This window comes from Crocodylus porosus, unplaced genomic scaffold (assembly GCF_001723895.1).
Source record: "Crocodylus porosus isolate Cpor-Errol unplaced genomic scaffold, CroPor_comp1, whole genome shotgun sequence".
In the NCBI taxonomy this organism is placed as follows: Eukaryota; Metazoa; Chordata; order Crocodylia; family Crocodylidae; genus Crocodylus; species Crocodylus porosus.
Window position 1 is genome coordinate 54124373 of NW_017728907.1, and position 26538 is coordinate 54150910.

Below are 26538 nucleotides of genomic sequence, written 5' to 3' on the forward strand. Positions count from 1 at the left end.
CGCAGCCCCCTCACCAGGTCATCACCCGTGGCCAGCACTAGGTCCAACAAGGCATCTCCCCTGGTGGGGCTGTGCACCTCCTGGGTTAGATGGAGGTCCTGCACTCTGTCTAAGAACCTCCGTGAGCGTTCAGATCTGGCTGACTGTTCTTCCCAGCAGATGTCCAGGAAATTCAGGTCCGCCACGACTACCACATCCTTAGCCCTCACTACCTCTGGGTTAAGTCCCCATTGGTGGTCTGGCTCTGCTATACAGGGGGAGGAGAGTCCCTACACCTCCCACAGCGCTTGTGCACCTGCTCTGATCCCTTCAGTTGGAGAGGGGGTACCTCTTGGAGTACCGTACCACCCAGGTTACACTTGTTTTAGGCTGAGATCTGCAACCTTAAGACCCCTCTTGTCTTGAGACACAGCCTGAGCAGCCATTACAGTGCATTTTCCAGCCCCAGAAGCTGCGCTCTCCAGTATACCAGGTTGCTCAGGCAGGCTGCCTCTTAAGTGGGAGGCAATGCAGCCAAAGTGCAGCCAATTAAATGGGGAGAGAGGGGAGGAAGAGGGGATAGACTAATTGGTACTGTCACTCAACAGTGATGACTATCCCCCCGAAAGGAGTGTGGAGGCAGCCTTCCCACAGCAGCAGAGAGTGCCTAAGGGCACCACAGACTAGGACAGCAAGTCTTCAGTTCCAGTCCCTGCTCCCATGGCCGATTATACATTTTGCATTGAGCTGTCCTTGGGTAAGCTACAACAACTGCTCCGTGCCTTCATCGCTGGACTGGAATCACATGCCCTTCCTCTCCCCAGCTCCACAACTTGTGCATTTCCTTCTGCAAAGTGACAGTTTCAACTGTACTTCCTCCTCCTAAAAGATAATGGCTAGAGCTGCTATGTTGTGTGCTGAACTCAGTACTGCCAACGGGTTGTGCACACATTCCTAGACTGTGCCTCCTGAGGGGCTTATACACACAGCTGCTTGTGAATCCCAAAATAACCTTATGAGAAGCAAGTTAGGTATCTTTTATTGGACTAACTACTTGTGATAGCTAGACAAACTTTTGAATGCAAGACTTAAGGCATGAGATGGGCTGAGCATCTTGGAACCTAGCTAAGATGGTGGCATCTGGATCACTACCAGAAAACTCTTAAGTGCCTATGGTGCTGTTAGGCAGGCATTCCTCTGGGATTCAGTTCCAATTTGTGCATGAATTGTGCTTTTATTAAATCCATTTTTGTGTCTGGCCCCCAAGGTTGATGGTGGGATATGTAAACTTGGTAGGAGATGCACAAACCAATCAAGAAGTTTGGGAAAGGACAGTAACAGTTTCAGGGCCTGGGCAAGGGTCTCTATTGCCAAGAAGAGCATTACAAACAAGATCTTGGGCATATGTCCCAAAGCCAAATACCACAGCTAACCTCTGCTCTGCCCCAGCACAACTAAGGGCATGTATTTGGTAGTCTTTTTACCACTTTAAGACCCACCAGGGCAAAAAGTCCATCCTTTTATGGCATTTGTAGGGAAGGAAAATGTTTACATTTTTGCTTTTTAATTGACAACACTATAAATGCAGAAGGCACTTAGTTCTAACACATATTAGCCTTTAGCCATGAAAAGTTCATTTTTGTGGGCACTGTCCCACAAAAACAGAACATTTTTATGTATTGCAAATTAGTATATGCTTTCTGCTCCAGAAGGCTGCAAAATTAAACCATGCTCATTACTACAGTCATCATCTTGGTCCTCATTTCTTCTTCCATCCCAGTCTGCCTTCTTCACTCCACCAGCCTCAATAGCTCCAATTCACCTCCTTACCACTCTCCCACATCAGCGCGTCTCCAGGCCGAGGCTATGCACAACCAAGCTCCTCATCTCAGTTTGCCAGGCTAATGCTTCCCCGTCATTCAGATCTCTCTACTTGAGTTCTGAGGCACACAAAATGCTAAGAGAAATAATTAATATAAAACCCTGTGCACACTTCTAAGTCCTCTGGCTCTTGATTTCCACCCCCCCCCCATGGCATGCCAGCTCCCCTACTACTTCTCTTTAAGTCAGACGATCTCTGGGATTGGGGTTGCCTTTAATTTGATGAACTGAAAAGTGCCAAAGGCATTGCTGGTACTAAACACATAATGAATCTTCTGATGATTAATAAACCCAGTTTTGTTGATGGAAATTCCTATACATTCATCCTAGACTTACCCTGTGTGATTATTTGCAACCTCCCCCCTCAAAAGAAACCAATGTGTACAAACAAGCAAGCACCATCACAGTAATTGCCCTGGTCTGATCTAGCAGTAGTTACTGAATTTAGTTTGCCTTTTGTCTGCACCTATAGCTATGCTGTGCTCAGTACTGGACTTACCAAACTCACTGCTGACAGCCATTTTCAACAAGGGTAATTAAAATCTACTGTCTTAGAGCCTGAGAGGAAAAAGAAAAATCTGCATAATTTGGGGACAGAAATACATTTATAACAATCCTGCTGAGCAGAATTGAATGTGCTGGGAAGGAAAAAAAAAAAAAAGAAGAAGTGAGACCAGACCAAAGTGGAGACAGACAGTTTTTGTTTCTGCTGATTACATACACCAGAGCAATCAAAAGCTATATTGGGTGGTGCCCAATATAGAACATTAAATGTTCTGGGTCAGATGGGTCCAATCCTAGGGAAGACTATAGAAGGCATCCCCAAGAGATGCGTTGTCTGACTCTAAACCAAAGTGCCCTAAGCTGAATCTTGAGCCCATCGGTTTCCCACTAGATATTACAGCAATGCATCTGGATCTGCACCATACCTGCTTCTAGTTCCCACAAGCAGCAGCAAGTCCCCTATCAACCTGAAATGCTACTATAAGAAATCTGTTTGCAGTACACTTTTTCAAACATTAAATGTTTATGCTGGACATCTTATGGTCCACGGATTCTGGGGGCTCCAGCATCTTAGTGGCAGGCGGCTTTGTGCACACAGCAGCCAGGGTGGCAGGAAGAAAGGTTAGCAGCACTGTGGGAGGGAACCGTGATTCCAGTTCCAGCTTCAGCACCATGAACCAGGTTGGAATTAGTCCATGCTTAGAACTAAGCTTAGCTAAAGACCCTCCGCTCCCCTGATGCAAAAAGTTACCCACCCCTGCTGTGTACAGTTCCAGAGAGCTGATATCCCAGTAAACAAAGGAGACAATGCCAGTAATACAGCTGTGCAGAAGCCGGGGGGGGGCGGGGGGGGCGGGTGTTGTTCAGTTGTTTCTCCTGTTGTGGTACTCTAATAAGGCTGACTCCACAAATAATGACAAATGTGACCTGATAAAAGTAGAGAACTATGACCCAGAAAATCAGCTGTGTTAGGGAGGGAAATGTGAACAGAGCTAAAAGGTAGGCAAGGCAAAAAGCCAGAAGGAGCCCAACAAGAGCCCTGTGAAGTCAGAAACAAAAGAGTCTGGCACTACCAAATTCATGCCGGGGGCACTATTCCTCCAAGCCAGAATGACAACAGTGTCTCCCAGGTGTCTACTGCTATTCTGGTTTTGTGAAATGAGTGCTAAACTCTGTATGTAACCATGAAAAAGCACTCGCCACTGCTTACCCAGAAGCTCACAGCCACATATAGAAGAGGAACAGAACGTGCAGAGACTTTTTATGATCTAAAAAGGTTTCGTTTTTATGTTTTATTTTACCATTCTAAGATGTTATTTATACAATCTAATAGGCGGTCCCTTTTTTTTTTTTTCCTAAAAAGGGCCTACAATATTAAGTCCAAATCCAACCAGACCACATATACTTACTTATATATGCTGAAAATGCACATGTCCTATTGACTGTTGGAACATCAGTATTTTTTTGGTTTGGGCTGGGATAGGGGAGGGGGGTATCATTTAAAGTTCTACTGAATAGCACTGGCAAGGAGATGGCTGGTTGATAGACAAAGATTTATACCACTGAAGGAATTTAAATTTTCAAAAAGTACTGTCACCTGGTAGATGGCTACTGTAGATATTGCTCTCCTAGCTGATAAGGGCCAAGTCAGAAAGGGAGAAGGACTTGCTCGAAGGCACAGGAATTAAAAGTACATCTGCAGCATGGTGACAAAACACATCCCAGCTGCTTGCATGCTCCACCAGGAAAGGTTCAATGATGCCTTCCCAGGGCCGTCTCCCCACAGTTGCTATTGAGACACCTTGTCTTCAGGTGTCACCAAGCATGCCTGCTGAAGACATCCCCAGGGCACCCTCACTGCCACGTTTCTGGGCTTGGAAAATGTCAGCAGGAGCAGGTGGCAGGACAGGAGGCTCAGGAACTACCTTCCAAAGACACACAGCTGCTACAGTATTTCTTGCACATACCCAGCATCTCTGAATCATCATCATCATGCTAGCAAATGCTTAAAAAAAAAAAAGCACTCAAGCTTCTAAAGTATGCAACTGTATCTTCCTCTGAGAAGGTGAATGAGTCCAATGTGAACAATATCAGAAGAGGTGGCCGCAAAACTTGTTATCTGGCTATGGACTCTTTAATGATTAAACATTGGCTCAAGTCAAGCCCAGGTAAGTTGTAGTAGATGCCTGCATCTGTGGCATTTATTTATATTTGTGGTAGTTAGTCAGACTGGAGGCAGATCAGTGACCTGTGTGACACGAGTCTCTGATCTAAGTGGACAAGTGCTGGCATCACAAAAGAGGCCCCCAGAATTGGCACTTTTATTGGCATTCTTTGCAGAGTAGCCAAGGACTTGGAGGGGGGGCTATACAGGCATAGAAAATTAATTCATTATCTCCATGCTCAGTGACTTAGTCATTCCTGAACTAAGTCAGCAGGGTATCAGCATAATACTGCAGTCAAGCTTTCATCATGTCTGCCTATCACCAGGTAACCAGGAGACATCATCCCCTCAGAAGCAATCTGAGATGCACTAAATAAATTGCAATAGTTCATTTAACAGAAACATCAGCTAATGTCCGTGTCGATAGGACTGAAAACATTGAGAGCGATGTGAACTTTGAAGCTCTGAATGTAGAGTGGGGATTCAACAGCGGGTAGCAACACCTATGTCAAAAACTTGAAAACCACAACAAGCCAAGTTTTAAAGATTAAACGGACCTTCTTTCTTTGACCAATAATCCATCAGCATGAGAGAGACTATAGTAGGCTCTGAGGTTAAATCAAGGTCTTGTCTGCTCCAGAAGATTAATGATGCTATAGCTGGAAACATCCCAATGTCTTTGGAAGGAAAAAAAAAAGTCACAATTTCAGCCTCAGACCTTTGGCTCAAACAGATTTAGAGATCACCACCTGGCGCTGACGGTCAGCAGCTAAGTTTCTAAGTCTAAGCTGCTGATGCTCATCTTCCTGGGGTGATCCAACCCCAGCTGACTCCCTGCCCCTTGGCAGGGGGCTGGACTCAATCTTGTGAGGTCCCTTCCAGCCCTAATGTCCTTGAATCTATGAAACTTGGGCTTCCCCAGTCTCTGGGACAGAAGGTGGAAGTACACAAGCCTAGCAAGTTGTAATAATACAATGCACTGGGTCTGCAACTTGCTCCTAGCAGGAGAGAACATGGCACTGATGGCACTCATTTCCTCTTCCTCTCTAGCCAGTAAATCAGCACTGCCGAGGGACAGAAACACAGCGATGCGTTTCTTGACAGCTTCTCCAACACTGCAAAATTTAGTAGATGCTGTGGGGAAAATAAAAATCGATAAAACCCAGACTCTGAATCTCTCCGGCAACCAAAGATACAAACGGCTCTCAAAGACCCGCTGTCAAACCCATGCTTTCCAGATCTCATCCCTCACTTAGGACAAAAGATGACTGCAAAAACTACCAGAAATAACCAAGGAGGAGGAATTAAGAGTCCTGTATTTCAGGAAGAGGACAGATTCTCCCTGCACAGGACAAGAGCTTTAAAAAAAAATCTAGAAAGGGAGCTGAGATTGAAGGGGAAAAGTTACCTTTATGAATTCTACATTGTAATGCCAGGATACTACTATACTGTCTAGGGCGTTTAGATAGTTAATGCATGGTACACAAACATGACTCAGCTGAGGAGATTCCCATTTGGATGATTTAAATGTGTAAGTGCCCTGACAAAATAATCTTTGGAGAAGGAAGACGTTGCTAACCAAGAGTTTTGTCAAGACTTGTATTTCAGAAGAGTTCCAGAAGGAATCTCCTCCTATTGAGACAACATAAAAATATGGCTAGAGAGGTACAGTCATTGCCAATTGTGCAAGTAATACTTCCTCTTTATATTTCACTCCAGGTCCTCCGAGAGTTGTTAAATAGCTTTTGCTAAGGAAAAAAGGCTATCACAATCTGGCCATCAGATTCTCTCACAGCAGAGGGAGAAAGAAAGAATATCCTTCAGCAGTCTTAAATCTGTAATTATTTAAAAACTGAGATTATGCCCGTCTTTGCCTTACAAACGTTACTACTTTATTTACAAGCATCCAATTCAGCTCTGGAGCCAACATGTGCCTTTCACCACTTCACCAGAAATAGCAACTATATTTGAGAATTGCCACATCTGAAAAGGTAGGAAATGCCCTTTACTGCCTGTTGACATCAACAGGAGATGATTTTACTCCATTTCTGCAGCACACTACAGTACAGTAAAGGTACAATGGAGAGGGAGGACTCAAAGATGGGCACTGTTGTTGATTCATTTATTTTTCACTTCTAGTTTATTTTAGTTCACTTTTTAATTACAATATTGCCGTGTTACTGGGTTCGGCTGCAACTGGCTCAGATGAAAGCTTCAGAGAATCTTTATTAGATCACCTTTAATGTTAAATTACAATTTCTGTGCAGTTATAGCGAGTGAAAAAATTAATAAGCTATAAAAAGTAATAACGCATCAAGTTAAAACAATACAGCTGATCAGACAGTTGGGCGGTTTGAGCAGCAGTAACAGGGGAGCATCACGGAGATCCAAGCACTACAACGGAAGAGCACAATTAAAAGACACCCTTTTTCATGCGATTCTAATCTCCATTATTTAAGCTACATGGCCTATCATATGAAGCCCTTCAGCAAGTCAATACCAAAATGAAAAGACCCTAAAACAAAACAATGTTATGTCTAAAACTTCTCCAGCTACATTGTTCTCTTTTCAAGGATGCTTTATAACAACTCCACGCTTGGGCAGAACCTTTGCCCTATTTTTTCTGCATATAATACTGCCTAATAATACTTTTGTCTTTACAAGTGCTCTATTCTAGTAGCACTATTTTTTCTTAAAGCCTTCCTGAGCAACATGACATTGGACCACAACTGAATGTAGTCTGAAAAGCTCTCCTTAATAAGATTCTGAATTTATATTATTTCTTTCCATATATCCTCCTGTGACGTTTTGAAAGTTATTATTTTTACAGTTCAGCATCTCAGGATCCCTCTTGGAAGCTATTGTTGGTTGCCGCAGTAAATCTCTTTGAAGTCATAAAGATATAAATGAGAGTTAAGCAGTGGGCTAAGAGTAAAAAGATTTTTAAAAGTAAATGTTGATTTAAAAAGGAGGCTTGTACCCCACGAAATCTAAGCAAACTGGTGAGCACACAAGTTCCCAGGGCCACTTTTCCCCAGAAAGGGAGGGGGACAAATATGAGCATAGAAAAGGCATTTTCTTACAATATTATTTGGTTACTAAAAAGCTGAATGGAGGGGGGAAGAGATTGATTATCTAAATGGGAACCCCAGTTTTGTAGGATCTTCCATTTGTTCGAACTAATATAGTAGTTCATTAGATAAAGAGATAAACCAGCAAAGTGTGTGCATTTCCCATGCCTGTGGGAAAGCTGAACAGCCTCCAGACTAAAAAAAAAACAGAAAACAAACAAACACACACTCAACTTTTGAGAACATGCAAAATTTTGAAAACCGAATTCCTAATTCATTCTAGCAATACATCCACATTCCCTTACTCGTGTTCCAGTCTGCCGATTTATAAAATCCCATTCCTTTCTCCAGTAGCAGTGTGAAGTGCATTAGCACACATTAGAATGCAAATTTAACAGTGGTATAATTCCTACTTCCCATAAGTACTTTGGATTTAAATTTTTCTATTTCACTTCAGGGGAATACAGTGAAAATCTCTGCCATCATTACCTCCCTGCAATTTCCTAAAAAAAAAAATCACTCATTTTTAAAAGGCACTAAAAACACACTGAAAAACAAAACCTTAATACCAGATAGCTTAAATTCTTGAGGCAAAACTGTTGCTAAAGAGCTTAACAGACATTTACTGATTAAATCTGTTTCTACCTAGGATGATCTTAAGCCTCCCCCCTTCTAAGCGCCTAGGTAGATGAGCCTATTTGTTTGGGAGTCTGCAATTCTCCTACATAAAAAGAAAACAAATGTACCCAAGAGTACAGCTCTGTAGCCAGAAACATCCAGTCGTCTCGCAGTGCAGGTTTCCAGAACATCTGTTCTACAAACCTAATTATCCCCCATTGCACAGATGCAAAAGCCATCTGAAATGTTAGCACCTGAGAGAGATGATGCAAGCCCTTTTAAAATGAATTTAAAAAAATAACAGTTTAACAAATATAGTAATACAGCCATCAGATAAGGGGTTGATGAACTTGATATTATAATCCTTGAAAGGCACTTGCTAATGAAGGGTCACCAGGTAGCCGCAGGGTACAAATGTTTGGGTGGGAGTAGCCTCTCTCCTCCATCAGGAGCAGTCCTCTGCACAGGAGCTGGGACTAGGTCTACACACAGTCACCCACTCGCAGAGACACCCCTAAGCTCCATGCCATGGTGGCAGTGCAGCCGAAACCCCAGAGTCCTGCTGTACTTCGGGGCCCAAGTCAAGCCTTGTTCCTCATTCAACCTGTGTAGGCTCCAAACTAAGTAGTTCATCAAAAGCAATCCAACATGCCATCCACGTCCTGACTTCCAACACCTCTTCACCCCATTTCCCCATCTTGATTGCTCTTAGTCAAGCAGAGAAAGAAACAAGACCGATTCATAGAGGAACTCAGCTTCTTGCAAGTCACACGGGGTGGATGGCCATGGTGCAGCCCTCAAAGCACAACACAGATGGGGAAGGAGGAGCACAGGTGAACCGAACTGGTTGAAGGCAGCCCTCAGGTTTCTCTCAAAATATTAGTGTGAACCTAAGCCAAATGTGTTTGGAAACATGCACACAATCCTCCTGCCAATACATGTCACTTTGCTGGAGGGCTATAGGCTGCTCCTTTATACCTGAGCCAGCCTGGTTCCCAGTTCCATGTTCACCACCGGCGAGCCTTGTGCACCATCTGCAGGAAACGAGTCAAGGCAGGCACAGGTGAGGCCGAGGTCTCACCCCTTAAAGAATCACTACACCCTGCCACAGAAACTTTTCAAGACCATGCAAGTTAATCCCACTAGCTGATACTGTCAACACAGCCTTCAGTCATATATTTAATAATATAGTTTGTATTCCAAAACGACTGCATTTTTTTAAATAAAAAGTTCCCTTTTCTCCTGTCCAGAAGCCAGAAAATTAAAAGGGATCTCTATAGACCTTATCAGCTGAACTAAAGCGTTCAATCTGAAAGAGTCAGTCTGGCAAAAACCAATGACAAGCATGCTCCCCCGAGTTCATATCCCTGTTATAAGCCATCATATGATGGGCTTTGCGTGGCAGGAGGATGCTACAAGAGAGTGAAGATTGCCTGAAGGCACTTGGCTAACTATTATTTATTGCTATCAGACTGCAACTGAGCACTATGATTCTTTAGATATCTTATATATTTCCAGGAGAATGCTATTAGTGCTATCTGCATAACAGGACCTGAAATATGAAATGTAATTTACTACATAAAAAAAATATTAAATAAACCAGGTAATAGAATTAGAGAGGTTTACAGTGACTGAGCAAATACTCACTTAGCTATGACTAAGGGGTTCTTGTGTTGCAATTCAACAGCACTGCAGATTAATGGGAGCCAGCCTGTTCCAAAGCAGACTGAGGAGCTGTAGAGGGTTTTTGGTTTTATTGGCAGTCCAAATACATTGTACAATAGCTAAAAAAAAGTTGAGCTTCAAGTCCACTTCAAAAATCAGCCAGCAAGTGGAAATACCAACTTCAGGTTTCAAGGCTTCTAAGCTTTAGTTTGGGTTGGCTCCAGGGAAAGGTTATCAGACATCTTCAGTCTTCACAGCACAGCCTACAGACTGCTCCATGGAGTGACTCTGCCCCGTGAAAGATGCTTCTCATTTCTCTTAATTTCAAGCCTGTGGTGTATAATTAAGTAAATACAGTATAGATAGAACATATTACATTAATGTAGAACTCAAGCCAAACCTGACCCTTCTGCTCCAAAAACACGGGCCCTGGAATGTGAACAGGAGGAGCCCCTCCTCCGGCCAGAGGACCGAGTGCTTCCAAGACGCAGTTAAGCAGGTCTGTCCAGCAGAAAGTGGTATTTAAAATACACATTAACCAAACATGTTACAGAAGGCAGGAAGAACACAGTTTCCCTCAGGCTGGGCTTAATCTATGAATGTTATTACTCAAAGAATGCAAATTTTTGAGTAAACTCAACTAAATTCTCTTGTACCTCAATGTGCTAAAGATCCCTTATCAGGAATTTTTCCTGAAAACATGCTTTGGTTTTCTTTCATCTGTTGACATTAAAAAGTAAAATAAAATTGCACTTATTCCATCTTCCCTTCAGGAAGATATTATGGCCTGGAAAAGACCAGAATTATGCCAGTGGCTGAATGACCAATCTGCAGAATCTGGTCCTGTAGCCACCTTACTAGAGCAACTTCTCTGCACGTGAAACTACTTGACAGACACAAGGGCTCAAAAATGCTCCGAGTCATGTACAAGCAGGCGTTTTGTATACCTCCAGTCTTCGCAGCAACGCTTCACAGCCACGGGCAACTTTCATGTCTTGACATCCCCTTGGGATGCTGGAGAGTAAGAATGGAAAAGAAAAGAACTGTGTCCACGATTCCTCCACAGTGCGTCTCTGGAAGATATCCATTAGTCCTATTTTGACCAAAATGGCAGAAGACAACCATTTTCTCTCGCCAGCTCCTTTATTTCTTCTCCATTCACTCCCCCTTTCTGTGCTATGTAGCTTCAGAGAAAGAAATGAAGCCTCGATCCAAGATTGCCAGAAAGATTTCAGGTATTTGCAGCTCCCCTGACTTTGGGAGCTGGGCTTTCTTGTCCCATCACAGGGCCTGCTTAGGAGTCTCAAAGAGTAGCCTTGAGTTTGATATCCTGGAACTAGCTGTCCAGGAGGGAGAGAACAATTTCTATCCCTCTCAGGCTCATGGGGTCCACATGGGTCTGCTTCCTACCAAAGACTCCTCGTGCTCTCTCTGTGTCCAAGTTCTCTATTCCCAGTGCACAGGAACATGCATTTTGAACCAGCTGCTCATTAAGCCAAGAGTGGAGTGAGGCTGCTGGTGTAAGTGCAAGTGCTGGAGGAACATGGTCTTCCACAAGGCACATGCCCCTTCAGATACTGCTTCCTTCTGGAGATGATCTTATTTTTGCCCAAGTTTTTTTCTCCACCTTTATTTTTCCTCCCCTCAGAAAGCAAAGTGGATACAAGAAAAAAAATCCCCTGAAGAAACTAGTATAGCCCCGAGATGCAGTTGGGACTCAGGAGCCAAATTGAGCTAAAATGCTAATCCAAAATTTAAGACTCAAATGCTGGGGATTTCTCCAGAGGCCTCTGCCTCAGAGGTTGAATTAAACCTTCCTGCCACTGATGAGGCAAAAGAACTGATAGAAATTCAGACATGAAATTTCTGCTACTGCCAACAACTGGCAGCTGTGGTTCTCTTCCTAGGCTGAAAGCATGGTGAGGCATCCACTGTAAGGCTTTAGCACAAAAAACATATTCCTCCAAATTCAAGAAGCTTAAACAAGACCAACCCCTCATGTCTAATTTCTCAGCACTTCTCTAGCAATCTATGGATAGTAGCACCAGTGGGGCTAGGTAGATCTCATGGGGTTTCCCATAGTTTTCAATAGTGTGTGCATAACTCATCTCAAAATCCTTAGACCCAAAAGCCTGGATCTTAAGTTTCCTGTGCATAATTTAAGTAAAGCTCATGGAGGAACACAAAACATACAAGCATGCAAATAAAAGTTAACGAGTTTTGGAAAGTTTTTTTTCAAATCGGTTGGAGGTAATTTGTCCAGTGTCAAATGGCAACGCTTGCAGGCTTCTGCGTGTCAAGCTGCTATGAAAATCTCCACTCATGTGGCAACAACACAAAAGGTTAAAGTAGCCAATACTCTCCAGTAATTACCATATAAAAATGACATTGTGCATACCCTTTTCCACGATAAAGGTCAAGTTGAAGTACTGAATAACCGCTCCTTCAAGAAACTCACATCTACCTAAGCAGGCAAGTGCAAAACAGTAACACCAAAATAATCCAGATTTCAAGGTGGTATAGCAATCAGCATTTTTTTTAAACTAAAGCCTCCAAGGATTTCAAGTCCTTGCCCCAGTTTCCCTCCTGGTTTACTCTTGACTGCAAAAATACCCGTATCTTCCAATAATGCCTTCTCATCATTTTGGATAAGGAGGTCCAAATATGGCTCTCCAGATACAGTCAATGTCATGCTTGCTCCAATTTACAGGGGGAGGGGACAGTCTCCTTGAAAACAATACAGCAAGATACTACACAATCTCCTTATGCCACAATCACTGAGCAAGCTGCCTTTGCCAGATTCAAGCTTATGCTCATCTACACCAGGGGAAGGGGGAGAAGGAAATCAGATTCAGGTCCTAAGCCTGTTTTCCCCAGCTGATACCACTTTGCACTGCTAATAAGCCTCAAACATGATCCTAGTGCTCCTGCACCTTTCATGTCTGTCTGAAGATAAAGCCAGCCATTCTTCAACAAAAAAGCATAGATGACCCAGTACCAAAGTACAACACTTAATAATCCAAAGAGGGCACATCCCTGACCCTCAAAAAACCCTACAACAGCCACCCAGCACAGGCAGATCAAGAACAGCAGCCAGCAAGGAAAACACACTTTGGTTTCAAACGTCCTCCAAGACTAAATTATCCTAACAGGTTAATCTGAGTGTGGATGAAGGTGTCAGACAGGCAGTCCTCACAGCTGAAGTTCCTCTTTATCCACAGTACAACCCTGGCTCCAGCTGAGGCAGCTTCCCCCAGATGGATGTGTTGCAATCCAGACTTCGAGAGTTCACCTTGGCCCTTAGAGCAAGCCTCCACGGCTACTCAGTCAACCAAAAGATGTTGATTTAGTGGTCATTTTGTTTTCTAGATGCACATTCACTAAGAACTTACCCGAGTCCACTGAACATTTTCATACCCCAAACATTCACTGGATAGCAATTCCTTGTGCAAGTTATGACATGAATGAGATTTGAGCCCATTGTGGACAAGTTCCAATCCCCAGAGCCACCCAGCTTCCATGAGTGACCTAATCAGAGCACATCTAGTTTAGAGCTCGTTTCTGGGGAAAAAAGAATTACTGTGATGAACTGAACACTTTTCTGCATGCTGAATTTAGCAGCTTAAGGTGCAGTGTGTATGTGTGCACAAGAACTGTCAATCCTTCCCATGAGTACTTACAAAAGAGGTCAGCAGCACTCATGTAATCTTGTGCATAATCGACTCCAACGAAGTGTCTGACACCCTTATCACGCTTTGCACAATCTCCTTCAACATCAGGCCGAGAGAGTGCTGATTAAGGCTTTTCGAGTTGCCAGTGAAGGCCAGGGGTTTTCCCAATAAGAAGTGGAACTGTGAGCACTGGCCAGACACATGCCCCTGTAAGTGAAAGGGGGCCAGCAAAGGCAGTAAAACAAGGAGGCAGGCCTTGCAAAGACATCGTGTCCATCAGGCACTTATGTTTTATTTCAGTGAAGTCTGCAGCCCTGAAGAGAAACCTACTGTATTACCGGTCACCCTCCCCTGTGAGGGGGTGTCTGCATTTATATCACAGGCCAGATGATTTTGCCCTTACTCCACACTCCAACTCTTTGAAGTGCTTTGCTACCATCAGAGCCCCTCCAGCCAAGAAATACTGAATGGATCCGGTTCCTTTCAGCACCTGTCAATGCAGATCCCTAATCCTTATTCAACTGCAGGGATCAACATTAACTGGCACCTTGGGCAGATATACATAGCATATGGAATTAAAAAAAAAAAAAAAAGAAATAGGACAAATTTAGCTTTCATGAACACTAATGCACTGAAAACAGCTATGCCCCCAAGTGCAGCAGGCAATTTCTTTGTGAACCAAAGTGGCAGGCTGGGATCATTTCAATCTGTTTGAACCCATTTACCAGCCACCCAGAAGGGAAACCCGTTCAGGAAATATACACCATTTAAATGATGTACAAACTCCAAAGGAATCACCCATTACCCATGCCACCAGTATTCATTTGAATACTAATTATTATTCTTACAGGTTTGAGGTGCAGTCTAGCTTACCAGCTAAAGGAAAACTTATACCCTTTTAAACATACCAGCTCCGTAGCTACACTGAGCAACAGGTTTGGGGGGGGGGGGAGAAGAGGGAAATAAGAAGAGAAAAAGTATAAGATGCATGACAATAATGAACTAACATTTCTTAGGCATCTTAGCTACTGCCAGTTTCCTCTTCAGTCAACAGCGATGCATCACAGAAAGAACACACTAGTGATCAATCGCAATGATAGATTGATAGCGCTGTGATGATGGATGAGTGTAAAGCAGGGGCAGGAGATACTGTGGTCACGGGTGAAGTGGAGACAGTCCAACTGTCACTAGAAAATAGAATGCACGAGGCTTCTCAAAACTAAAATGCAACTCATTTCTTTTGGCTTGGAAAATAGGAAAGTGTGCTACTTACTGACAAGCACAAATCAAGTGATCTCTTCTCATAAGACAAGCAGATTTTAATCTACCTAAAATTTAGCTGTAGTGAATGGATACTTTTTTTTTTTAAGACATGGATTCACATTGCTCCTACTGCTTTGTAGTCAGATGCACCTTTCCAGTCTGTAAAAAGTTAGCCATGAAGAAGCAGCCAAGAAATGGCCATCAGAAGTATGAAGTTTTCATTTTTTTTGTTTTAAACATAGGTGGAGTATTTATGTGCAGTACTGAACAGCTACTGTTAGGCTCCATCACAGGGGTGGCTGCATTACACGCCAAGCTATCTGCATACAGGGAGCACTCTGGGATCCTTCAGGATGCGCTATGCTGTGTAAACAGAAGTTCACTGTGGAAATTAAAACTAGCATAATGCTCCACTCACCAATTTCCACATTTTATATGCGAGTCAGGCCCTTAGGAAAAAAAAACCCAACTGTATTGTTAGAGATATTCTCAGCATGCAACCCCCAAAAATAAACAGCTTGGAACTATATGCTCTCTAGACATTTAAACTTATCTCAGTGTACTACAATCACCAATACAAAGATCAGGCAAAACCATTAAACAGTCAGTAAGTCTTAGAGACAGAAATAGCTACAGAAAGCAAGAGAGTAAGAAACAAGATCTCACAACTCTTAATTCCAGCTTGGCCACCTACTTGCTCTTTGGCCTTGGGCAAGTCGCAGCCTCTCTACTTCAGTTTTCACATTTATAAAATGAAAAAAATGCTTATCTGGGCTAAAAAGAAACTAGTGAAGACTCACAATGTGTGTAATACCAGACGCTGATTTTTACTACAGATGGTGATGCAATTTTATCAAACTGAGTGGAACCAGGAGCTAGATACTGCATGCAAAAGCCTAATTCTGAGGGTCTCACTCTCTGTGCATCAATAAATACAAAAGAAATGGGGACATTTGTCTTTGTTTATAAGCAGCACCATGGACACAGGCATGATTCACGCTGAGAAAAATGACATGCCAATCTGTAATTTTACATCAGGAATCATCCGCTGTCCTTTGTCTGTTCTTGGAGGATAGATGTCAGTGGTCTTCCTGCATTAGATTTTCATGTTTGTGACTCCTCCTGGGGGCAAACAAAGTGGTTTCACATCTGGAAGAACTCAGTCCAGCAAACCCAGCAGGGTTTAAGTGACACATAATCTTTGCACAATCAGTAAACCAAGCAGCTGGTGTTGTGGCAGACTACAGCACTGCCATCCGGCAGAGGTAAATCTTGAGACAACACTCACTCGGCCAGACCAACCAAAATAACAAGACCAGCTGTGTTCTTCAATACCTTGGTGATTTTATTCTTGAGAGGAAGCAGGGAGATGAAGAAAAATCTCTCCTAGGTGATGCACAAAAAGACCCAGACTTTGGACCTGGAGAGGGTTTTCATTTACTGTTGCATCTAGAAATAGTGCGACACAGTGACAGACATTACACTGGAAAACAGGTTCAGGAAATAAACATGCGAGAGAGAGAGAGAGAGAGAGGTTGGAAATTATAAAATAGCAACTCCCTCCTGCCCCCCAAAAAATAAGGGTGGGGGGGAGCCCTCTGGGATTTAAACCCCAGTTATGCATACATGGATAAGAGGCACAGAAGAGTTCACCAGAGAGAGGCCCTGCCCACACTGACTAACGATGCTGGAGTGAAGGCTTTTAAAGACCTGTGCTCTCAACTACAAGGATGCAGGGAGAAGCATCAAAACACTATGATCTGATTAATACACCAGTGAAAACAATGGGAATTTCTTCCTTGGACTTTGGCCCCTGAGTTTTCAGTTACAACACTATTCAGCTAGCACAGCACTTGGGAAACCATCAGGTGTATACACATTAGGGAGACCAGGCTCAAACCCTGAAAATGGACTGAAGAAACTTGCAGTGAGAACAGCCCTGTATCCCAGATTGGACACAGCCTCGCATGTCTTAAATGGATTTTTTTTAATTTGTCAAAAAGAGAAAGTCCCTTCAGGTTTTGTAAGTCGGAGACTGAGCTCCTGTTCCCATGGAAACTGAGCCCCTGTTTGTTCTGGCATCTGGTACAGTTCCAAGCATACTTTTAAGCATTTAATAAATATTAATACTATAAAAATAATATTGAAGTGCAAGAAACAAAACATTTCTTTTAAAACAATTTGACAGCAAGACTTCTTTAGTAACGCTATGGTTAATAGCTGTCAAAACTATTCTAAACCCATTATAAAATCTCATTTTCTAATGGTATCTAGAACTCTACTGTTACAGTCACTCCTGGCATCAGCTCCACAAGGTTAAACAAATTACAAGGCCCTGACCTAGGCTAAAAGGCAGGAAGCCCAAAATAAAGAGTGAAATATTTTTATTAGCCCCATAACTGCATTTGGATTGGCACTGGATGAACTTTCTGCCCCAAGCTCTGCTACCGACTTGCATAATCATGAGCAAGTCACTTAACTAGGGGTGCACCGATAAAGATTTTCTTGGCTGATATTGATAGCTGATTATTAGCCAACCATATTAAAAAAATAAGTTGGCCGATACCAATCCAATAACCAATTTACAGGAATGCAGCTGGGCAGCGTGGAGAGCAGCTGGTAAGCCTGTGGAGGGGAAGGGGCAGATCAAGGTCCCCACAATGAGGGAGGGAGTGAGGCAGGGGCTGGGGGTGCTGCCCAGCCAGGACAGTAAATGGGACCCAGCCCCAGGGCAGGGAGTGGGACAGAGCCACGGGCGGTTCATCAAGGGGATCAATATCCTTGTGCTTAAAAAAAAAAAAAGTGACAGCGGGGCACTTGAGCTAAGATGAGCTTTAGTTAAAGTGCCACCACCACCATTTTAAAGAACAGGGATGCTTAACAAGAGTGGAACTGAGTAGGGCAAGGGCAGATGTGGGCTGCCCACTGTGAGCTTGGGGCTCTCTGCTCTGCTGCCTTTGCCCAACAGGCTCCATGCCGGCTGCACGTCCTCTGCCTGCCTGACAGCGGGAGGTACAACTCACCACCTCCACTCCTACCAGGCAAGCAGGGGACACAGCTGACACAGGAGCTCCCAGGGCAAAGGCAATATGGTGACCCCAGAGCCCACAGCAGGCAGCCCACATCCAACCCCATGCACACATCTTGGGGGGCACATGGCCCCCCATTTCTCCCTTGAGGGAAGGTATCCAGCAGCAGGGAACCACCTCCCCTCCCCACCCTCCTGCAACTCTGTCCTGCTCCCTGCCCTGTCCCCAGGTCCCATTCACCACCCTGGCTGGGTAGTGCTCCCTGCCCCACTCCCTCCCTCCCTCACCATGAAGCCTCAATCTGCTCCCCCATCCCATCCCTCCCCCACAGACTTACCTGCAGGGTACTGCTCTCCCAGCTGCATTCCTGTGTGTAGCTGCACGTATGCACATGGCATCCAGGGGCCCCAAACAGAAGGCATATTATATTTAAAAATCAGCTACACCAGCCAAAAAAAAGCTAACAGCCAATAATGTTAATATTTTTTTTGTTGGTGCCAATCCAATATGGCACTGATATATTGGTGCACCTCTACATTTAACCCATCTGTGCTGGTTTCTCCATCCACACAACAGGATTATGGTACCTTCAAGCAGCATGTAGATAAATCACCTTAAAGCAATATGCCAATCATCATCTGGCAATTTCAACATAAGTCAGATTCAAATCTCATATGCACAGCAAGGTTTCTGACTCAGATCTCTAGAGACAGATGCGCGTTCTATTTCAGTTTCGGGGCAAAGGTCACAAATGGCTCCAGTCAGAAACAGAAGTCACGTCCCCTGGACCCACCACCTAATCATGCCAGGCTCTGTGTCCACTGTGCAGGCATTCAAGGTGAACCTTTACGCCCCACTCAGTATCCAGCCTTCCCTTATCTCAAAGCTTGACTCCTGGCAGTATTTGAACATTTCTTTCTTTCTTTTTTTTTTTTGGTAAGGCGTTCACAGCATTTTTGTAGCACCTCGATTATATTAAAAGTTACCCTTTGTTCCAGCCAGAATGATCACTCTGCAGACAAATTTGCATTAATTATATCACAAGGCACAGTCCTCCCATCCCCCGTTGCAGCAATCTAAATATTAATGATTTTAACAGGAAAAGGAGTTTTAGAAATATTAGGCTCGGCATTTTTAACACTTCCCAAATGTGTAGCATAAAACGGCATGGCTTCCCTTTGGCTAGTACCAGCTGCTTGTGCTGAAGGAGAGCTGCATAGGAACTCAGACCACTTTGAACAGGGACACTGTGACAGTGCAGTAAAACAAAGAGCAATGGGAACCTTCACTGAACCCACATTTTTCTAGGTGCCCTGGGGGGGGAGGAGGGGGGAAATCTAACAAAACCAGTAAGAGTGAGAAGAAATACTAGAACAAATTCATCTAGTTTCAGCAGTCTCATAAAATCACACCACAGATGAATTTGGCCTATTGAGTAAGCTTCCACTACTATTGTAGTTTGCCTTGTTCCCAGAGCAGTGTGGTTTGCCAACATCATTAGTAAGGATGGTGATCAAAGAAAATGGGAAAAAGCAGCAAGTAAAGTGTAGCTTCAGGGTTCTTCCTCCCTTAGACAGGGACTCAGTATTTGCCAAATTTTTTCAAGCCTCTATAAAGAGCCATAGGTTTTTAGCTAAATTTATCTAGAAAAAGAAAACTAATGCTCCTTTAAAAAGAGAAGCAATTTACCTGAACTTGCAGCCAAAGGGACTGGCAGGGCTACGTTACATGCAGCGAGTTCCACCCCTGAATGCATGATTGGCCCCTCTCAACTCAGTTGCAATTTGTTCAGTTCACTCCATAATATTTACCTATGGTTTAAAAATTATATCCATGAACAGTTTATGCCCTACAATAAATTATCCTAAGTAAGGATCAATACAGCAACAATCAATAAGCAACATGGCCATTGCAGGTCTGCACCACTGAACTGGGAACAGATCAATGTTTGTTTTTAGCTCTGTATTTATTAAAATGCTGTGACTACAGAGTAGCTATCTTGACTCAAAATGTACGATTGTTTCATATCCTCTGACAGGGGAACAGAGAGCGTTTTGATAAATAAAACAGAGACGTTGCGATTTGATATTCATTAAGCATGTTGCTATCCTGAGCTAAAATGCTATTTTTCACATCTCCAATGGTTTTTTTTGACATCAGGAAAGTTTTGATCTTGTGAATCACTACATCGTCCTGCTCTGTCCCCCCAGCTGCATGCATGGCCCTTACTGGGGTGGGTCTAGTGCATCTGTCAAATCCCATTCGCTGCTCCTTCTCTCTAGCCTTAGGCCCCCTGGTGGTGACTCCCTGGCTAAAGCACCCCTCTGTGGTTTTAATACTTGATCTTTTTGGTATTTGCCCCCCCAGCAGGGCCAGAATCAATGGCAAAACATACCGACAGCAGAGCAGAAGAGCATGTTACACACACACACACACACACACACCCACCGTGAAAGCAGATGGCACACCTTATACATGTGTAGCAGCTGTCACATCAAGGAATCCTGAATCCTACAGCACTTCCCAAATTACACACATACAGCATCAGGGAAATGTGGCCATCTTTCAGCCAAAGGGCAGCATCTCCCTAGCTCAAAAAATGCTGCACCAGAGTAAGAAGAGAAACAGCAGTGACAGACCATGGAAAATCATCATCATGGAAACTCTGCAGGACAGACCCGACTATGTACAGAAAAGCATTTTCCAGCATCAAGACCTAGATCCAGAAAGATGCTGATCTCTCTCAAATCCCACTGACTACAACGAAAGCCAGGGTGGTTGATGCCCGTCAGATAGGACTCAGCACTATACATCAGCAGGTCTTTTGATATAACCATATTAATACAATTTACACCAGACTTATGGGACATCCCCCCTGCCCCTTTTCCAGAACCTTAAAAAAAGCAAAAACCCAAAGACAATATCCTCTGCAGCTGGGTTTTGCCACACAACTTGCCTCTTCCTCACCAGGATCTTCTCCTACCTCTCCAGAGAGTGCTAGTAGAGTGACTCGGCTATCAGCCAGCCTGCAGCATGGCCCTAGGGAAGCGCAAGGTGTAGGGAAGTGTGAAGCTGCTCCAGCTACCCAGAGTGTGTGTCCTGCTGTCAGGATCACAGACTGCCAGGATTGCAGGCTGCCAAGCACGTGCCCTGTAGCAAAGAGCTGCCCATCGTGCATCCCCTCAGCGCTCTCCTGCCCAGCAGTCTACCTGGAGCAGAGGATGCCTGTCAGCCTTGTTCCTCTGCTCAGATTCAAGACACAGAATTTTTTTTTCCCCCCTAAGAAAATGCAGAAAGATTCTGAAATGGAGAGAAAAGCAGCTCTGTATCAGGTGAGCTCCCTGCAGGCAGAAGACTGAATAATACTATTAAAAACTTACCTCATAGCTTTTATTTCTTTAAAGAGATCGACTGAAACCACTTCCAGTTTTTTGCAATTTATCACTGGTGATACATTTAAATAGAGATTTTCCAGTCTCCTCTGATGATCCTAGAAGCTAGTATAAGATAACCTGAAGCCTTATACACAGCAAAGAAATGAAGCCTCATCACACACACAAGTATCCGACTGGAAAAACAGTGCCAATCTGAGCCCAGCATATTGTATCCACTTCCCTTGTTACAGCTCTCAAGCTTTTTGCCATCTCTGCACCGGTGCAGGTAGCTCCACAGGAAAAAAAGAGAAAAACCTCATGACTTAAGTGAGCCAAAAAGCTTACACATCCAAGTGAGAACACAGGAGAACAGAAGTCCTGCTCAAAGAAATCCTTCCTTGGCCTGTAGCTCTAGAAGCCCACTCCCCAAGGGGGGCCCAAACCCAATGTCCGGTTGACCTAATAGTTAATCGGGCCCTCGGGGGCCTGCCCATTCTAAACTAGACAGCTGTAAAACAAAGTCAAGATTGCACCACATGGACACCTCAGGTAAGCAGACCCACTGCCCCCAGGTATCAAGCCTTGGAAAGTTCTTCCTAGTAAAGCTGATGCATCAGTACATGGTAGCTTACAGCCACACACGTGCAACTTTATTCTAGTTACCACCACAGCCACCTTCCCTGTCTTCCCACCATGAAAAGCATCCCTTCTTGTACACAAAAGAGGGAAAGTGAATGTGTAGCAGCAGGGGAAGTTGCTAGGATGTCAACCCTAGAGATGGATACCCTCTGTACTGCATGGGCTGGGGCAGTACAAGCTTTCTACAGGCTGCTTGGTCCAGACCTGATGCCTATGGTCTATGCAGCCACTGGGTTCTGCTGAGGCCACTCTTTATTGCTGGTTTTTACTATGTGCACATCAGTCCAACAGGAACCAGACTAAGACCAAATAACTCGCTTCTAATTAGCCATCACTAGCAATCATACACAGATTTAACTGACCCTGTATCGCTTTATCAGCTTCCCCAGCTTTATAGTTTCCTAACTGAAGACAAATCTTCATTGACTGGGATATTGAGAAATTATAACAGTTATTCTCTTGGAAGATTAATGGCAGGCTTGAAGAGGCATGCAGAACTTCTCCCCTCCCTGAGCACACCCCCCTTCAGGTTACAGTTCCTCCTTCATGAAGTGCAGTTACAGTCCAAAAAAAAAAAAACCAACTGAATGAGCACACACATCCCACCACCAACCCATCCCACTTCATCCCAAACCAAACTGCATGTGTCTGATGACAACAACAACAAATCCTTGCTCTGCCGTTTCCCAGTCCTGTTAGCACTGCGGAGACAACATCAGTAGGACACCGAGTTCTCCCTGGTGCACTGTTATCCCAGTTCTCCATAATGGGCCTTTGCTCTTTTAAAAATACTCACGGAAGATCATTATGCTCCCAATGAGCTAAGCTTTGCCTATGAAGCTCTAATCTTTCCTCCTAGGCCAGTATCTCCCATCTTCTAGTTCTTATAGAACTCCAGAGCCCCTTCAGTCTGCCTTCCTATTCTGAGTAGCATTCATAGTCTGTCATGCAATGCATCCCCTTAGGTATCCTTGAAATCTCCAAAATTACCAAAAATCAGTTAATACACCATCCTGCAAGCACTGAAAGGCACCGTACAAATTGACTGATACACCGGTTCATAACAGGAAGGTCAAAGGAAGACCTTCTTCCTGATATTCTCAAGAATCTTCCCGGATGACGTTGGAATGATTTAGATATTTTAATTAAATTGAAGACACATAAAGGGATGTATGTGTGACTATGTAATAGCCTTACGGTTCTCTCCCCCCACCCCATAATGAACATCACACGATAAATACACTGTACAAAACCAACTGGCGTGTGACTAATTAATAATCCAATTAGTTTGAGGGGCAAATCCTGTTGGCCTTACTCATATGCAGCCAGTTTCTACTGCCTACTCTCAGGAATGATCCCACTGCCCTAAAAACCTTACAGCCATATCCTCCATGAACTACAGTAGGGTATGTAACTGGTTAAAGATTAAAAAAGAGACGATACAAGATTGTCTCTTTAAAAATTAAAAAAAAGCATTAAGTAGCTGACTAACTCCAAATTCATCTTGGATAAGCCCATTAACATCCACCGAGATATACCAGGAATAAATCTGACCCTACAACTTGCGAGTGCTCTACAACTGTGTTCCATACCAGAGATCTTAAAAATTGGGATTAAGTTGCCCTCTACATCCAGTATCTAGAGAAGATCATTTCCCTTCCTCTCCTTGACCCTCCATTGATCCACATGCATTCTACATCTAACCCGTGACAAAACAAGATGATGAACTGCTACCACAAATTAGGATGGAAGAAAGTTAATGGAATGAGGGAAAAATCCAGACTACTTGCTGGATCACTACTACAAATCTGATATTGCTTGCTAAGAATAAGAATATTGCTTGCTCTAGAATCTCAAAGCCTTTTGTAAAGGACAGCTGACCCCTAGCCTTGGAGCATAGTGACTGCCTGTACGGGAGGATAAATTCCAGCAAGAGACACATGGAGAACCACCAACTCAGCAACTCCCTGCTTTCCCCACAGAGTAAATTGCCACCTTCTCAGAGAACCCTAGGCATACACTGAAGCATTTTGTAACAGAGAGCATTTAATTTGTGCAACCACAAGGACCAGCATATTTTATAGGTACATAAATTATATGCTAGCCCTGTGAGGGTTACTTGATTTCTCTCATCAAGTGAAGATAAATCCAGTAGGGAACCAAACTAATGCAAACATTTTACATTAAAAAAATTATAGGCAAGTTATCTGTGGGATTTGGGAGCAGCATGGTCCACTTCAGCATTTGCTGCCAGAGGAATAGAGCACACCATTTCTACTCTCAGTCACTGCCTTAGAAGTTAGCTACGGAAAATTCAAAATGCTCAATATAGACAGTGTTTTGAATTTATACATGTTGTTATACCAGCAACAGAAGAAGCATGCTAATCTAATAACAACAGCACATGGAATGGATAGAACATGCACATGGGTGCATATTATATCTTTCTACACAGCATAGCTGTATAATTTGAATGGAGGTATATGCACACCCCCCCCCCCGGAGGTTTTATTTTTAAATAATTCTAAAAAAAGAAACAAGATGTCTAGTAGTAGGAAAATACAAGCTAGCAAAAACCACCACGTGAAAAGATTTAGTTATATTCTGGCTCTCCAGGTCACTTAAAAACAGCCCACAGTAAATTCCATGTTAACTAGATGAACAGTGCCCACCATCAGCATGTATTTTTATAAGACACTTGTGTTTATACACCATCCTGCACTCCAAAATTAAAGTGTGGTAGGTATCTTTTTTTTTTTTTTTAAACATATGTACAAAAGTCCCCTTCACTAACATTTTAAAACTACCAACACCCCTCATACCCAATATATTTTTTACAAAAGAATTAACAAAAAAAGTTAAGTTCTTATATAAAACACAATTACAAGTCTGTTTGTTGTAAGAAGGCATAATTCAGATCAGATCTACTTTGCAATCTCTTGTATACTCCTTCTTCCTTGAGGTACAACAGTTATGCGGAAGAACGCAAAAAACAAAAAAAGCAAACAAACCCACCTGACTCCTGCCTTGCTCACAGCAAGAATGACTAAAGTCCCAAAGACGTCAATGGGATTACTCATACAGTAAAATACTGCTCAAAGTGAGCAGGGATGCCAAAACACGGCGTAGAGGAAACCACCCCATTCAAGATCTCACAATCTTCCACTGAAGTCAATGGGAGTTTTGTTTGTATAAGATTGTAACCAAAGGGGAAAAAAAAAAAAAAAAAAAAGGACCGTAGAGAATTAGACCTTTCATATTAAAAAGGAAAAAAAAAAAAAAAAAAAAGGACCGTAGAGAATTAGACCTTTCATATTAAAAAGGTTAAAAAAAAAAAAAAAAAAAGGACTTATGTGAATATCTTCCTCTTGATATTACCCTCACAATAAAAACCCAACAAACATGACTAACTTATGCCCAGGGCCCTGCTGCTATACATCACCCATGCTATGCTCTGACCGCTGACGAAGTCTCCAGAGCTCACCCAGCCGAGTTACAATGAGGTTGATGCCCTGGCTACGATCGCCCGATGCCGCCTGCAACTCCCCAGCCAGGACACTGGAAGTCTAGGGCAGCTGCCATGAAAACATTACAGTACAACACTGCTCCAAAACAGAGGCACTTCTCTTCCTCATGGACAGGCAGCTCCACTTTCCCAGGTGCCCTGACATGCTTAGTTCTGCCACCCACATCGCCACGTGTCGAATAACCCACGGGCCTGGCACACGTGGTGACAGCACACCTGTCTGCAGCTTTACTGGGGGCGATGGTCTCTCCACATACCCTTCAGACACCAGAGAAAAGAGGGGAAACCCCGATCCTCCCTGCTCCAAGAGCACCGGTCCTCGATGCGCGGCCAGTTACCGAAAGTGATGTTGCACCCGGGCCTATGAACACCATGGCGCTCCGCCAGAAGCACGGCTCTTTTGCAAATGCCCCAGTGTATCTATTTATGGACGTAAATAAGAGCAATCTATTATTTCAACCCAGCTTCCCTCGGCCTCCCCAGGGACTTCTGAAGAAGGGCTTAATGAGGGGCTGAACCTAAAAATATTAACATTTCCTCTCAGGCCCCTTCTTGCCCCAAAACACTGGCAGGGAACGTCTCTCCTCAGGAGAAGCAGGACCCCGAGCTCCCAGCCCCAATATCGGAAATCTAGCGAGTGTGGAGAGGCTGAAGTGAAGGGGGGGGGGGGTTGTGTAAGGTGCAGCGCAGCAAGCAGGGGCAATTCTCTACCTCTTATTTTTCAAACCCGGGGACGGACAACGACCCCCCGGGGCGAACGGAGCGCCGCGGCCCCGACGCCCTCTCAGGGGGCCCAGGCGGTGCGCCCCGCCCGGCCACGTGACCTATCGGGCGTTCAGCCGCAGCCAATCCGCGCGGGCGCCGGCAGCAGCAGCCGCTTCATTCATAAAAAAGGGAGCGGGCAGATGCTCGCGTGGCCCGGGGAGCTCCCGCGCGTGGGGTGCACCCAAAACCCACCCGCCCGCCGGGCACTCACGGCAGTCCGCCTCGTCGCTGTTGTCCGAGCAGTCGTCGTCCTCGTCGCATTTCCAGACGGCCGGGATGCAGCGCTCGTTCCGGCACTGGAACTGGTCCACGTCGCACTCCTTGGCGGCGCCTGCGAGCAGCGCACACGGACATGGGGCACAGCCGCGTGCCACCCCGCATGCATCGTC

At 44.1% G+C, this 26538-nt stretch overlaps 1 protein-coding gene across 1 annotated transcript in view; it reads right to left on the reverse strand.

Moving 5' to 3' along the window:
* The window catches only part of LRP8 (LDL receptor related protein 8), a gene marked incomplete at its 5' end in the record, with an annotated part of 259599 nt that extends 233115 nt beyond the window's left edge, over positions 1 to 26484 (reverse strand). Inside the window, one exon of the mRNA XM_019530629.1 lies at positions 26361 to 26484. Within this exon, the coding sequence (XP_019386174.1) occupies positions 26361 to 26484 (124 nt within the window). The remainder of the gene's footprint in view (positions 1 to 26360) is intronic.
* Positions 26485 to 26538: the final 54 nt, after the last annotated feature.